The sequence below is a fragment of the Mustela erminea genome, chromosome 16, assembly GCF_009829155.1.
Source record: "Mustela erminea isolate mMusErm1 chromosome 16, mMusErm1.Pri, whole genome shotgun sequence".
NCBI classification, from domain to species: domain Eukaryota; kingdom Metazoa; phylum Chordata; class Mammalia; order Carnivora; family Mustelidae; genus Mustela; species Mustela erminea.
In genome coordinates this window covers 12978593-12993858 of record NC_045629.1, presented here as the reverse complement: position 1 = coordinate 12993858, position 15266 = coordinate 12978593, and the positions used below count along the sequence as shown (strand labels likewise).

The window sequence follows — 15266 nt, the reverse complement described above, 5'->3', positions numbered from 1 at the left end:
ACCTCAGTCTTTGCTCCCAAGCCTTCCCTGAATTAGATGAAGCTTACCCACATTATGGGGATTAATCCACTTTACTAAAAGTCTACTGATTGAAGCGTTATCACATCTTTAAAAAGCACCTTCACAGCAACATCAACAACTTCTAGACTTTTTTTTTTTTTTTTTAATTTATTTGTCATAGACAGCGAGTGAGCACACAAGCAGGGGGTGCAGCAGGTAGACCAGGCAGAAGGAGAAGCAGGCTTGCTGGGAGCCCAATGTGAGGCTCGATCCCAGAACCCTGGGAATCATGACTTGAGCTGAAGGCAGACCCTTAACCCACTGAGCCATCCCAGGACCCCAGGATCATGACTTGAGCCGAAGGCAGATGCTTAACCAGCTGAGCCACCCAGACGCCCCTCATTTTCCTTAATTTTAAATTAGTTTCTGTTCTGTGTTCCAGGAACTCACCTACGATACTATGTTACATTTAGTTCTCATGTCTTTTTAGGTCCCTTTGTCACTGACATATTCTCAGGTTTTCTTGTTTCTGTTGACCTTGACTGTTCTGAGGAGTACAAAAGATATTTTGTGTCAGGTCAAGTATTTTGTAGACTGTCCCTCTGCTGGGATCCGTGTGATGTTTTCTTCATGATTAGATGGGGTTATGGGTTATGGGGTGGGGGGCAGGCCATGGGGGTAACGTGTCATTTGCACCACATCCTGTCAACGGCACATGCTGATGACTGGAGCTGCTGACCTTGCCCCTCTGGCCTGGGGAGCGTTTGCCTGGTTTCTTCACTGTAAACTCACTCCCTGAAACAAAGTCACTGTGTGTAGTGTCCGCTTATGGCGTGGGTACCCTCAATTTTTTAAATGCAAAAGACCGCCAAGCAGGTGTGGAAGATCAGGTGTGAGTAAACAATGTTGCTGAGTTCTAAGGAGTGGCAAGGCGAAACACAAAAAGAAACCAGGGTTTTGGGGGGACTTGTTTTATTTTAGAAAAAAATACCCCATAATGTTGCTATGAGAAGTAAGAAAAACGTTGATTTGAACTTTGTGATTTGTCTAATAAAAATAGATTTCAACCTTGGGCCTTCTCTGTTTATTTAATTAAGGTAGTCGGTTCTTATCGGTACACTGTACACTTATCTGTACCACTGGGACTCCATGCTATTGTTGCAGCCAGAAGAGGAAAGATTAAAATTGGTCTGTCTTTCATTATTAATTGAATCGTTATGGAGCATTGTTTTCTCAAAGGCAGTGCCTTGACAGTTGCATGTACTGGTGGTCGTGGTCCATGTTGGCTTTTCATAGCCTGTCCTAGCTTGGCCTTGAATGTGGTGTTTTTCTAGGTTCCGGCTTCTATTACAGGTAGAGGACGTCATTGCCTCCCTCTAGCGGTCAGTTTAATAATCTCGCATTCTAGTAGGACAAATTCAGCTGTAGAAAAAGCAAATCAGTGCCTATTCTCAATGATAACGTACCTTCACATTTTAATATGGATGCTAAAATGACATGGTGATTGAATTTTAGCTCTGTCCTTTTAGATTCGAACTGATTTTTAAACGAGGCAGTGTTTTAACGTGGTAAGTAATTATAACTTGATTAAAAGCTGTAGTGATGAAGATAGCATTCTCGGCAGAAGGTTGACCTAGCTACTGTTTTCCTAAGGACTTCAGTGGGCATTTGATTTGAACAAGGGAATTGAATTTGGCTTCTTGCCAGTGTTTTATCAGTGCTGTAGGAGCAAGTGCATGTTCTAGATAAACTTGAAAGCCACAAAGCTTTATGAAGCTAGGAGTGAGGGAGTCCCTCTAGAGCACAGTTTGTCATTCCTTCACAGATAAAACTTTATCTCTGGTGCAGGAAATGGCCTTCTTTTAGAGCTCTCCATCAACATTCATTACATTACCATGACTTGAGGAAGAGGCCGCATTATAGGGTGCTCTCTCTGTATATCCTTGGGGAGTTGAAATAATTTACCAGAATTTGAGGCTGGCTTTGTCGTGGTTCTGATGGAAATACCAGGTGACCCAGCATGTGATTTTGTGGGTACTGATCCCTGGAACGAGTGCTGGTGTTTGTGCCCAGACCCGGGATTTTGTCCTCTCGAAAACCAGAGGGGACAGCGTTTATGAAAGGCAAGGCGACTAAATCAGTGAGCCTTCTGCCGGTCTCCTTAGATGTGCTCCTGATTAGGATTAAAGCGGAACTCAAGAGTCCGCAAGCCACTGAGCATTGACAGCTGTTTGGAAATGAGGAGGACAGACTCTCCGAGAACCTGGATTCCAGCAGTGGTGTGTGTGTGTCTGTTTGGGACACTTCTGTTGCATGTGTTACCACAGAGACTAACAGACCTCGTTAAGGAGAAATTGATCTGTCCTTGTGGTTCTCACTAGAAATGCATCAATAACGAGACGACCTGTCTTGTCTCCCCAGCTGCATCTGATCCACTGGAACTCTACCCTGTTCGGCAGTATGGACGAGGCGGTGGGCAAGCCACACGGCATTGCCATCATTGCTTTGTTTGTTCAGGTAAATGGTCTCCTGCTGTGACTGTTCTGTTGTTCAGAGATCCTTATTTCTGATTCCTTGGCAGAGTATTTTGTACTCTCAGTTTTATTACTTCTTAAACTCCTGTGCAGAGAACACAACTCATTTGAGAAGAGGACCTCTGATTCTTCTGGCTCGCGAGAGAGCAGCCATATTTAAGGGTAGCAAATGGTTCGTTTAGTCTGTAGACATTTTCTCCTAACTGGGCTTCAGGGTCTTTGGAGAAATGATGTTGAAAATGTCTCCTGAAGGCAGAATGCATTTTATTAATGAAAAAGAATTTTAGAAAATGTTTTTGGACCCTGGTGCTTGCTGTGAAATCGAAGAAAAATCAATAATGTAATCATGTAGTAGACTCTTTTAGCTCTTCGTTATTAATAATTTTTACTCCAAGATGATTTGAAGTGTCTGATCGAAAACACTGATAAAATAAGACTGGCGAAGATCTTGGTGGATATAGTCAATATAGAGTTTAGATTTGAGCTCTGTAGTGGGCAAAGGATATTAATTAAATTTTGTGAAATACAAAAAACAGACTACCTACTTTCAAAAGTAAAAATTTAATCTAGTCCCCCACCCCCTGCCATGAGTCTTTTTAACTTTGTCTTGTCTGTTGGATGTCCTAAAAGATGAAGAGGTAGAAGAGACCCTGCTTTCTCCTTCCCCATCCTACAGAATGGTCCTACAAGGGCCAGAGAGGTCGGTCACAGATCATAGTCACATACAGATTTAGTGTCACCGTCAAGACCAGAAACCATTGCTGTAACTGCAGTTCAGTGTGGTTCTGGGCTCTCCTTTTGGAGAATGTGAAACTAGAGCAGTCATATGAGAACAGTGATTGTCAGTAACTTAATTTTTCAAAGAAAGTGGGGCCTTTGCAAACCTGCTTTTTTGGTGTTGTATATATTTCAATAGTAATATTAAGCACAGCAGTTTTCCTTTATAAGTTTCCCTCTCAGGTATTTGTCTATTGACAGAAAGGTTTTAGCCTTTTAATATTTTAAAATCAGGACACCTGTCACAGAATTTAAAAGCAAATACCCAGAGTTTTAAATGAACCTTCTTACTCTTTACTTTATGGCTTCTTATTTTTTTTATAGGCAAGGGCCTATTTTATAACTGCATTGTATAAGCAGAATAAAATCATGTTATCAAGACACTGATAAAAGTGTTTTGATGACTTCTAGTGTACTAAAGTAGTAACTATTGAAGTCTACTTTTGTAACCTGAAAAAATGAATAAAGTGTTCAAATTTGAGAAGTTGAGGCAATAGAAGTAGAAGGCAATGTCTTGTTATTAAAAAATAAGAATTAAATAAAATAAAACAAATAACTGAACAGTCATATCAAGAGGAGAAGTAAGCATGTTCGTTTCATCTCTGGAGTTGGTATTCATTAAATATTTGTGAATGGAATTGAATACGAGAATATTCTCACTTACTTATCCTTAGCATAGGTCAGGTGGCATAGGTTGAAAGCTAGGGCTCTGGGAACCAGCATCAGTATTCCAGGAAGAAGCTCATGGTTGTAGGCCCCGGGGAAGCTTACAAGCACGTGCACCTGTTCTAACTTTCCCCGAGTTTGCTGGGAGGAGCCATTGTGGTTATCTAGAAGAGAGTCAACTTACAGAAAGTCTGAGAGCAGAATCTCATGAAAGAAAGAAGGACTGATGAGGAGTGTCCACTGAAGTGGAGACGAGAGGGGCTGAAGTCCATCTGGGGCTCTCACACTTCTGCAGGAGGAGTGGGAGAATGGGAGGCGGGGCGGGGAGGTGGGGGGAGGCAGGGGAGGAGGCAGGGGTGGTGAGCGTAGGTTTCCCTTTCAAGAAGCGTGGCTCAAGAAAGGAAAAACAGATGGGGGTAATAACTTGTGCTGATGTATAGGAAAGTTCTCTTTGTCTCATTTCAAGATCTGCGATCTGCCTATATGTTTATTCTGAGCAAAAAGCATGAGTGCAGATGCAGAGTTTAGAAATACTGGAGAAAAAAGTGATAACTTGATATATAAGAGTTCTGGAGGAGACAAGAAGATGCTGGATGGAGAGCTTTTGTGGGTAGACTAACCTCGGAAATGAGGGGGCATCCACACTTTAACCAGAGCAGAGCAGGAAGAGAGGGTGGGTAGAAACGGGATGGATTTAAATGTGAAGAAAGGCATGAAGTTAGAGGGGCTCATGCCTGATGACCTTCATCATCTCTGAGACACATGAAGTGGAATTATTTCTAGAGCAAGGGAAGCATGGGTGTAGCGTTGGGTTTTGAAATAGCCCAGAGGAGAGTGGTAACAGATGTGGCAGTCAGTGTGGAAGACCCACTTGAGACTGAGCATCATAGATGGTGCGGGACGAGATCTTGTGGCTTGTTTCTCTATCCAAGTAGAAGAGTAGAAGACTTCTTGAGAATTGATGCATTGATCTCTTGCAGAGCAGATGGCTTAGGACGACACAGGGATGAGAGAATGGAGGATGGCTAGAAAGGTGTCAGGAAGGGAAAGAGACAAAGCCAAGAGGCCCCTGGGAGCTGTGGCTCCTTAGATCAGTGAATGGGGAGAGAGAGAGAGGAGAGGGTAAGAGCTGCATGGATGACACACTGTGGTCAAAGGGAATGGTCTTTGGAGCTGAAGTTTTCAGAGGGAAAACAAATTCAGGGAATGTTCTCAGGAATGTTCTCAGGATGAGTGCTGAGGTGGAATGAGGCTGTAAGCCACGGGCTTCAGGGCCAAAGATACATTCCAGGGAGTCGAGGTCCTCTTAGCGATTGCAGGAGGTGAGGACGACGAGAGGGTGACCAGTGGGTCATTTTTTTAAAAAGGTGGTGACAATATAACTACGCCCCAAGTAGAGCCGGGTAGTATCTGAGGAGGATGGTTTAGTCCGAGGAGGATAGCCTCGTGCCCATGGGTCAGAGTGTGCATCGGAGGGTACCCGCAGGGCACTGACCTCTGCTTTCAGCCATCTTTTAATGGTGGAGGCCGCCCTGGCCAGGGGCCTGCCTCCGACATCTCCCCCTTTTTTCTTTTATGGCAGGGATCGTGCCTGTCTTAGGTTGTCAGTGGCGGGGAATATCCTTACCCGTCATGAGACGGCAGATATCAATGATCTACGTCCTATCTTAGGTTGGTGTATTTCCCCCACCAATCTTACCCGTCGTTGACTACCGATCCAGCATACTTAGCCACAGTTGGGGGGATGTTCCAGCCTCGATGGCTAACAAGGCCTGCACCATGGCTTGCTGTTGCCTAGGTTGCTGTCGCCTCCAAATTTGCAGTTTCCTTACTAGTAGAATCAAGCCCACTATGAGGATTGTCATCAGACCAATTATGCTAGCTCATTGTTTCGTAAAGGTTAACACATCTTGCAATGTTTTGATTATCTCCGGGAGGGTTGCAAGCTCAACTCTGGTGTTATTTATCCTTGTTATGCCTAGTAGCAGGTGCTGAGTGTAGTTTTGGAATTCTGCGGACTAATTCCCCCACAAGTATTGGGAGAGCTGTCAGGAGACATTCTGTAAGTCACTCATATTAGTATAGGCTATGGGAGTTACACAAATTGCCGGGAAAGGTGCTATACATCCCAGTCCCAGTAGGGCCCCCAAAATGTCCACTTGTTCTTGAACCAAATCCACTCTCTGGTTGACTATCAGGATTCCTGCTTGCAGATGTGCATTGATCTGAGTCTGTGTTTGAAGGGCAGCCGCCGTTCCTTCTGCAAGGTGTTCACAGCTTCCGCAGTGGGTATAGTTGCAGCAAGCGAGACTGCTGCTGCCGTGGCACCTGCTGTAGATATAGCCAATGCTGTCACAACGGCGGCTGTGATACCAAAATCTCTCTTCTTTCTGGATAGCACCACCGGTAACTTGTCCTCTGGAATGGAAACTGGGATAGGAACATGGGTAGGGATACGCATAATCACAGCCAGCTTGAAGGCTGTGACAACCAGCACTGGGAAAGATAGCAATTCTTAGTGCAATTCAACGTATCATTCAGCTCGCTAGCATTTGTTTCAAGGAAAAGGAACGGTGGCGAGACGCATATGGGAGTGGGCTGATAAGTAATATTATGGGGACAAGACACATGAACTGTTGTCTCAAAGGTACTAGAGTCACTTTGTTTATAAGAACAGTTGAGGAATTTGCCACCATTTAACATGGACACTGCTGAGATATCAGTACATGCTCCTAGCAAGTTACAGACCTGCCATGCATCAAAGGGAGAGAAGGGATTGCTTTGCTTAGGATTTTGAAAGGAATAATTGTACCCTGTAAAGGTATTATTTTTATAAGTAGGAAAGCGTGGAGTGAATGTAAAGCTATGCATTTCATTGATGTAAACTGAGCGCAAGGTACTCTGACATCCAGACCACTCCGGTGGCCATACCCTGTTATTGGTGCACCTGAGCAACTTAAAAGGTTGATATGGCCCTGAGGCATTAATAGGTTTCACAGGGGCCAAACCCTGGATCACAGGTGGTCTCATTGAGGTATGTTTAGCAAGCCTTCATCTAGGAACCATGGAGTCGCCTTTTCCACTGTATTCAAAAAGGCCCGAGCAGTTTTTGCTTTTAGTAGAGTTCCATTGGCTTTCAGCAGGTCTTTTAAAGACCCTTCCAACCGCACTTTAGATACTTCAGACAACAGACGCGGACGTTAAAGACACTAACTAGCACATTAACTTTTTACACGCATATACTTCAGTCGAACTTTACTCCCCGCTTTACCGCGGAATTCCCACTTTTGAACGTGGCTAATGTCCCCGCTTACCTGCGGACCTTTACTCCCCGCTTTACCGCGGATTACCTGCAAGTTTCCTTTATTTAGTTCCCGGGTGCCGGCACCATTTATCGCCCTCGACCCGCAAGGACGACAAGAAGCCCCAGTTCAGATGCATCTTCTCTCTCTTTATTTCCGCAAGTCTACACACTTATATACGCTTACATGACCAATCAGCGAGCAGGGTATAGGAGGGAGCGAATCAGGCTGTGCACCTAAACCAACAACTTCGCTAGCAACCAACGCTGTTTACTTCCTCTTTGGGCGTTCCGCTTAGTCTCACGAGGCAATCCTAACCTGGCAACTAGCCAGGCACCATCTTTTAATGGCAGAGGCCGCCCTGGCCAGGGGCCTGCCTCCGACACAGGTTCAGACCTGAGCATCCTGTGAGGGCAGCCTTGGTCCTGAACCTCTCCAGTATGTAGCCCTACTGGATTCAGATAAGGACTCTTCGAAGAGTTGTAATCTGATAGGAGATGCATGGAAGGAAAAACACCGGCCAAGGTGAAGTCCTCCAAGTGCTACCTCACTGTTAAACCAGTACAATGAAGAGGGAGGCCCACTGCCCCCAAAGGTCGGGCCCAGGACTCTGCACTTACTCGTGCATTTGCCTCAAGTATTATTTTCTTAACTTTAGAGAATTCATTTTCCATCTTTTGAGCCTGTCTGAGGAATTGCAGACACTTGGGAAATAGTTAAGTCTGGACTCTTTTGAACTGATCGGCCTATCTTGGATTATGTAAGTGTCTTGTTTCGTCTCTTTTCTCTCTGATGCCCCTTCACCTGGCATATTTCACACTTGGTGCATGTGGAGAGAAACGGAGAACGTTGAGAGGTTGACAGCTGTTCTGGCACCTGTAGGTCATCCTGCACAAATGTGTGGGGCAGAGAGAAAGCATATAATAACATTGTTTATCTCAGAGTTTAAATGATCTCCTGTTGCTATTGTCCTCCATTATCATGGGCCATTGAAACCTGGTTGAAAAGTGGAGATCAGATGGCACTTACAGTTTTTAAAAGTTAAAGTCAGGAATACTTAATGTCAAATTTCTTTTGAAATCTCACAAACTGTGGAGCATTTTTTACACTAAAAATATGTAATGATACATAATGTTTTAAAATAGAAAGCTACGAGCAGCATATTTTGATGAATTTAAGAATAAAATGGTGGTTATACAATTATGTCCGGTCTTTTTAAAAAGGTTTTATTTATTTATTTGAGAGAGAGAGAGAGACTGAGCACGAGTGGGGGTGGGGGAGAGGGAGAAAGGGAGAGGGAGAAGCAGGCTATCCACTGAGCAGGGAGCCCAACGTAGGTCTCAATCCCAGGACCCTGGGATCATGACCTGAGCCAAAGGCAGAGGCTTAACAACAGATCCACCCACCACCCCCAGTATAGGTACAATCTTTATAACAATGATCTAGAAATGCCGGAGGTAAAAAAATGAAAGGGTTTGAAATGTGATGAGCAATGTTAATTTAGAAATATCCTTGAAATATTAAATTGCAGTATTATATCCTTTGATATACAGTTGGCCTTGAACAAACTTGACTTTGAAACTGCACGGGTCCACTTATGCATGAATTTTTTATAGTACTGTAAATGTATTTTCCCTTTTTTAGGATTTTCCTAATAACATTTTCTTTTCTCTAACTTATTGTAAGAATAGAGTATATAATACATGTCACATTCAAAAATACATGTTAATTGACTGCTGTCATCCGTAAGGCTTCTGGTCAACAGTGGGCTATTAACAGTTAAGTTTTGAGGGGAGTCACACATTGTACGTGATTTCCAACAGCACAGGGGTCAGTGCCCTTAACCCCTTCATTGTTCAGGGGTCGACTGCGGATTGCACAGTGGGTAGTAATCTCTACCTAGTAAGATGAATTTAGAATGAATTCTCGAAAATGTCTTAGAACTAACACTTTCCTGTACTAGCCTCTCTTACAACTTTAATCGCCCTCTGTAGATGCTGACCTGGTTATTAATGAAAAGGTCATTTATTCCTAGAGAAGGAAATTCAGAAGGACTTGAGCTTCACTTTCTGTTAGTTCTTTTGAATGAAAGCAGAGTATTTAAAGATAGTTGTGGTATGGTTTATGCTTTGTGTATTGCAGATAGGAAAAGAACACGTAGGCTTGAAGGCTGTGACTGAAATCCTCCAGGATATTCAGTACAAGGTAAGTCCTTATTTAAAAGAAAATAAAAATACCGGCTATGAAAGCAGTCCCCAAGACCACTCTCAGATTTGATGATGCGTACAAAGGACTCACAGAGTAGCTGTTACTCTCCTGGTTGTGGTTTATGACAGAGGAAAGACACAGATCAAAAAGGAGGACAGTGTGGAGGCGCATGGGCTAAGTCCAGGAGACACCAGTCATAAGCTTCCAGCTGTGCCCTCCCAGTGGAATCACGGGATGAACCTAACTCTTTCGACCGTGGTATGCCACAGCTCATTTGACCAACTAGAGAAGCTCACTGAACCTTTGTGTACAGGGATTTTATTAGGAGTCCGTTATGTGGGCATGAAGTGTCTGTGTAACTAACCCCAGCCTTACCCCCTGCCCCAGCCAAACCAAGCCTTCATCATAAATCACATTGTCATAAACTCCTCTGGTCCAACTGGAACAGTGTGGCCCAAGGCCTCCGGCATATGAAACACTCTTATCAGGCAGAAGATTCTGAGACCTCAGAGCCAATCAAGGCCAGTCCTCATGACGAGCTGCTTTTTGAGCAATCCAGGCCTGTGGAATTAACTCCTTCTGCCCATTGGTTATAGGAAAGTTGTGTAATTGAAACAAAAATTATGGCAACTATACTAAAAAGTATTTATGTTAAAAAAAAGGCAAGTATGCATAAGCTGTAAGATCAGGTATCGCAGAGAAGGTGATTTAGTTTGATACGATTCTGTAGTGATTCAGCCCAGCTTTGCTTGGAAGCCAAGCTCTGTTATAACCAGTGCTTTTCACGTGCGCATTGAATCGATGGAATATGAGTGTCCTCAGAGGGCAGTAATTTAATACTGGATAGCTACTGCAGAGATAGTGCAGAGATTCGAAGAAGACCCACGGCCAATCCAAAAATCAATCTGGAAGTGAAGTCTGATTAGCTTGAGGCTGGTGCAAGCCCAGGGCATCTTGGATGAGGGAAAAAATGTCTACCAGAGATTTCCTGAGCAGGCTTAGAATGAATCCAGCTACCAAGGGAGAGCACAGACTAGTCAAAAAGCTGGTAAGAAGGGAGAGGAACACATTTCGGCTGACATTTGTCTAATAGAAATGGGTTGAGAAATTTTCTTTCATTGCTTCAGCTCATACGACCTCTGTCTTTATGGAATACAGGGGGCTGGTGGGAAGCAAGTAAGCTGGATTCTTACAATGTGTCAAATCTTTCCTAGAAGTAAGGAAGAGACTAAGAGGTTATGTATTAACCTCTTATGTCTGCTTTGACAGAGTAATCTTACAAGAAACTCCAGCTACCATGACAGGTCTGTTTGCCTCTAGGGCATGAGCAATTTAAGGGACATTATTTAAAATAGTGATTGCAAATGTGATGATTGAACAATGGCACAAATATTTTATTGAAATTATTTTATTGAAATTTAAATACAACTTTGATAAAAGTGGATTAGAATTGAATATATTTTTAAAAAAATTTAGTCATTTGAGAGAGCGCATAAGCTGGAGGGGCAGGCGGAGGGAGAGAGAATCTCAAGCAGACTCCATGCTGAGTGCAGAGCCTGTCTCGGGGCTCGAGCTCAGGACCCTGAGATCACGACCTGAACCGAAACTAAGAGACAGATGCCTACCGACTGTGCCACCCAGGCATTAGTAGAATTGAATATTTTCATTCAGGTGTTAGTTTTCCCCTCTGGAGGAAGAGAGGATCTCGAATAGATCATAGAGACATAGATCATTTCCTTTCCAAATGCAAAGGAAACAGAATGAGAATTTAGGAGGCAGGTTGTAATGCCAAGAAGGTTAAGAGCTGAGGTCAGAGTAGCAGGAGGAAGGTCATTTCAAAGGAGTTCTCTGAACCAGGATTCAGGCATTTTACACCAAAACCCAGGTCTTTGGTGTGGATGTGCTTAGGAGCAGGAAAACTGGGACAGACAACATAATAGACAGACAGTTGTAAACATCACTCTGAAATTATAGGGAGAATTGAACTGTGGTCACAGCGACGTAGCCATGGAGTTAGAGTAGGTGTGTCTTGTTGGAATCAGTCGCTGCTGCTCCCCTGAGAAAACAGAGTGGGACATCTATAGACATCAGGAGTCGGGGATGCCATTCAGAAAAGATGTCAACCTGGGTCCTTAGTGCTAGTAATTTTTTTATTCTAAAATTGAGGAATCTTACGATAACATACGGTGAATTTTTTTCTTTTTCAGGGGAAGTCCAAAACAATACCCTGCTTTAATCCTAACACTTTATTACCAGGTAGGTGTTAATTGCGGTTGTGTTAGAAGAATTTTAACTGTGTGAATATGATTGCGTTGTTTCCTTTCAAATAAATACGACTATATATTATTAGTTAATAAAGTTTCTTTACAGTTTACATTCTCTGTCGTAGGTAGTACTTTCAGATTGCTCTAAACATGAGTAACCTTTTGAAACAAACATTTTGTCACTTTTTCCATTATTCTCTGAAGAGTTTCTTTTGGATTTTCATTTGCAAGAATTGCTACCTCTGTGTAAAGCATGAGTGTAATAACATAACATTAATATACTTCTAGGATTGGTCAGTGAGGTTCTTACTAATCTCTAGAGTGAAATAAAGTTTATATCTAATTATTTAAGGTAAAGTCTTTGCAGTGCTACTATCATACAGATGTTACTCTTAATTACGTAGGTATACCTAAACATGTAAGAATTTGGTATAAAATACTCAAAGCATAGTTTGTAGTTAAAGGTGGTTTTGTTCAAAATTTTGGTCTTCATATCTCTCTGCCTAAATTATATGCTGTTTCTCAGTGTTTTAAACAAAACCACGTAGGCTGATATATTGTATCATCTGTGGCCTACCTTTAGTTGCTTTACAACAAACCAGTTTTTGCCATGTGTTGAACATCTATCCATCATATTTGATCATGAATTCCTCTAATGCAGAACTAAAAGATTTCTTTTGTCCTGTCATAATAGGACCTCAGTATTTTGCTGTTGAGGGAGATGTATAGAGAGAGCTAGAACAGAATGTTTATTTTTTAATAGTAAAAATTGCTTTATTATCACAGAATGCCTTTAGATTCTTTTAAAAATCATTGCATGTAAAAATGCAAAAACTTCTCCTTTATTATTTTTTTAATTAACATATAATGCATTTTTTGCTTCAGGGGTAGAGGTCTGTGAATCATCAGTCTTACACAATTCACAGCACTCACCATAGCACATACCTTCCCCAGTGTCCATCACCCAGCCACCCCATTCCTCCCTCCCCCCACTCCCCATCAACCCTCAGTTTGTTCCCTGAGATTAAGAGTCTCTTACGGTTGTCTCCCTCCCGGGTCCCATCTTGTTTCATTTTTCCCTCCCTACCCCCCATGAACCCCTGCCCGGCCTCTCAAATTCCTCCTGTGAGAGAGATCATATCTATTATGCTAAGCAAAATAAGTCTGTCAGAGAAAGACAATTATCATAGAACAGAATGTTTAAAAGTGCAGTCTTTGAAGTCAGACGGCTTGGTGTTGAACCTGGCTCTGCCAGTTATTAGCTGAGTGACCTTGGGCAAATTATGTCACCCTCTGTGCTTCAGTTTCCCCATCTGGAAAACAGGGCTAACAATAATACCCGTCTCATTGGTTTCCTGTGAGGGTTAAATGAATTCATGTGAAATGCTTAGAAGAGTACCTCACAGGTAGTAAGTGTGGGTTAGGTATGAATAAGTCAGGGAAATTCTTCAATATAGTAAAAAACAACACAGATACATGTCTTCTAAAGTGACTAAACCTGGGACACCTGGGTGGCTCAGTTGGTTAAGCGTCTGCCTTCGGCTCAGGTCATGATCTTGGGGTCCTGGGATCGAGTCCTGATTCGGGCTCTCTGCTCGGCAGGGAGCCTGCTTCCTCCTCTCTCTCTCTCTCTCTCTCTGCTTGCTTCTCTGCCTACTTGTGATCTCTCTCTGTCAAATAAGTAAAATCTTTAAAAAAAAATAGAGAAAGTGACTGAACTGGACCTATATGTTCATATATGTATAAGTCTATCAACTTTGTAGAGCCATCTTTGGCTCACAGAGTGATACATGGTTCGAAATCAGTATTAATACTAGAACGAGGGCTCATCGTATTTTCCCATTGGTTATTTTCTCCCTGACGATCAGTTTAAGAATACAGGTGTGAGGCTGTAGTTTAAAATGACCTCATTCTGAAAATTGTTGTTTAGACGATTTGTAATTCTGGAAAGTTATTGTTGGCCTCCTCCAAAGTACTATTAATTAACTTACTTTTTCGTGCCATGTTCACCCGGTTGCACAGATCCTTTGCTTCGGGATTATTGGGTGTATGAAGGCTCTCTTACCATTCCGCCTTGCAGTGAAGGTGTTACCTGGATATTATTCCGATATCCTTTAACGATATCCCAGCTGCAGGTGAGTACAGCACTTTAAATCGTTCAGAAGAAGTTCTGAGTTAAAGGTTAAATATTGTTTCTGTAAAAGGGAAATGTCTGTTTTATGTCTTAGCTTCCTTTAGATCAGTCACATCTCCACAGATGAAAGTTAGATGTCTTGAACCAGTGAAAGCAATCGAAAGGTCAGGGATGAATAAAACCCAGCTATCGTTTATGATCTGTATTTTAAAAGTTAGTTTTTATAGAGTAAATAGAAGTCACTGAAATAGTCAGACTTTTGATTAGTCTAGTTATTTCTTTGTGTGGGATTCCCCAGGAGTGGAGAGGAGAAAGGTCTTGGAAGTGAAAATGTTGGTTATTTCTGTGAGTCATGGGGCTTTGTGATACTTCTTTCTTGGCTTGCGCAGGACGAGTTCTGTAAGCAGAAGGGTGAAGGAGGTAAAAAGAATGCTCTGGAAAGAGCTGGATTGTTCTCCAGCTCCACTTCTGGTCACGTACTTCTTACCTTGGGCTTGGCCTCAGTGCACTAAAGGCTGATGCCCAGTCGGTGGGGGCACTGAGTTGAACTGTCATGGGATGTTAGCTAGTGGAACCTGAGGCAACATCATTACAATATGTTTAAATAATGATTTTGATATTATTACAAAAGAGGTGCTTTAAATGTCTCCTGTCCTCCAGGGATCTAAGGGATGTGTTCTAAAAGGCTGTATTTTTTCCTTCATAATCAACCTCAGAAGGCTTAGACTACTCCAAACAAATGAAGTTTCCTTTAGAGACCTTTTTTTTTTTTAACAAATTTTTATTACATCTCCTATTACTTTCTAAGAGCCTCAAGTTTATTAACTACTCAGTAAAGCCATCCTTTGCTTGTCCTTAAATCTACAAAATCCTTTCAACCTTTAACAGTTTCTTCTTCTTTTTGTTTTTCTAAGGATAGACTTTAAAACTTCCCAAATTAGCTTCTCCAGCCTTTTACAGACTTGGATCACACCACCTTGAGGCTTTCATATTTTTAATATGACAGATCCCTTATTTATTCATTTATCCCTGTGTTCTTCAAAGAAGCTATTCCTGAGTGCCAAGCAGACACACAAAGGATATGGAGATTAAAACAGTTTTTGTCCTCAAGATGTTTACAAGAGTGGACAAGGCAAAGAATCCTACAGATGGGTTATGCTGGCTGTGAGAAGTAAGGTGTTCCTGGCACACATAGGAAAGAAACCCAGCCTGGCCTAGGGGGGACAGGGAACAATGCCCCAAAAATAGTATGAGTAAGTCTGGTAAAGGAGAGGAAAGAAATCAGAAATTTGACTCTAATGTTAGGGATAAAGCTTTGGACTAATAATTGTGGGTTTGGATTTTAACCACAAAGATGGTAGCTGCTGTAACAAACCAACCT

The 15266-nt window shown here is 42.4% G+C and overlaps 1 protein-coding gene across 3 annotated transcripts in view; it reads left to right on the top strand.

Annotated features, from left to right (window-relative positions):
• Positions 1-15266, top strand: part of CA8 (carbonic anhydrase 8) — a 94798-nt gene that overhangs the window by 41450 nt on the left and 38082 nt on the right. For all 3 annotated transcript variants that reach the window (XR_004279461.1, XM_032315482.1, XM_032315483.1), the window contains exons 4-7: positions 2422-2517; positions 9422-9484; positions 11695-11743; positions 13774-13886. Coding sequence is in view for 2 of the 3 variants with exons in the window: in XM_032315482.1 (XP_032171373.1) it covers positions 2422-2517; positions 9422-9484; positions 11695-11743; positions 13774-13886 (321 nt within the window). In the remaining variant the exon portion in view is untranslated. The remainder of the gene's footprint in view (positions 1-2421; positions 2518-9421; positions 9485-11694; positions 11744-13773; positions 13887-15266) is intronic.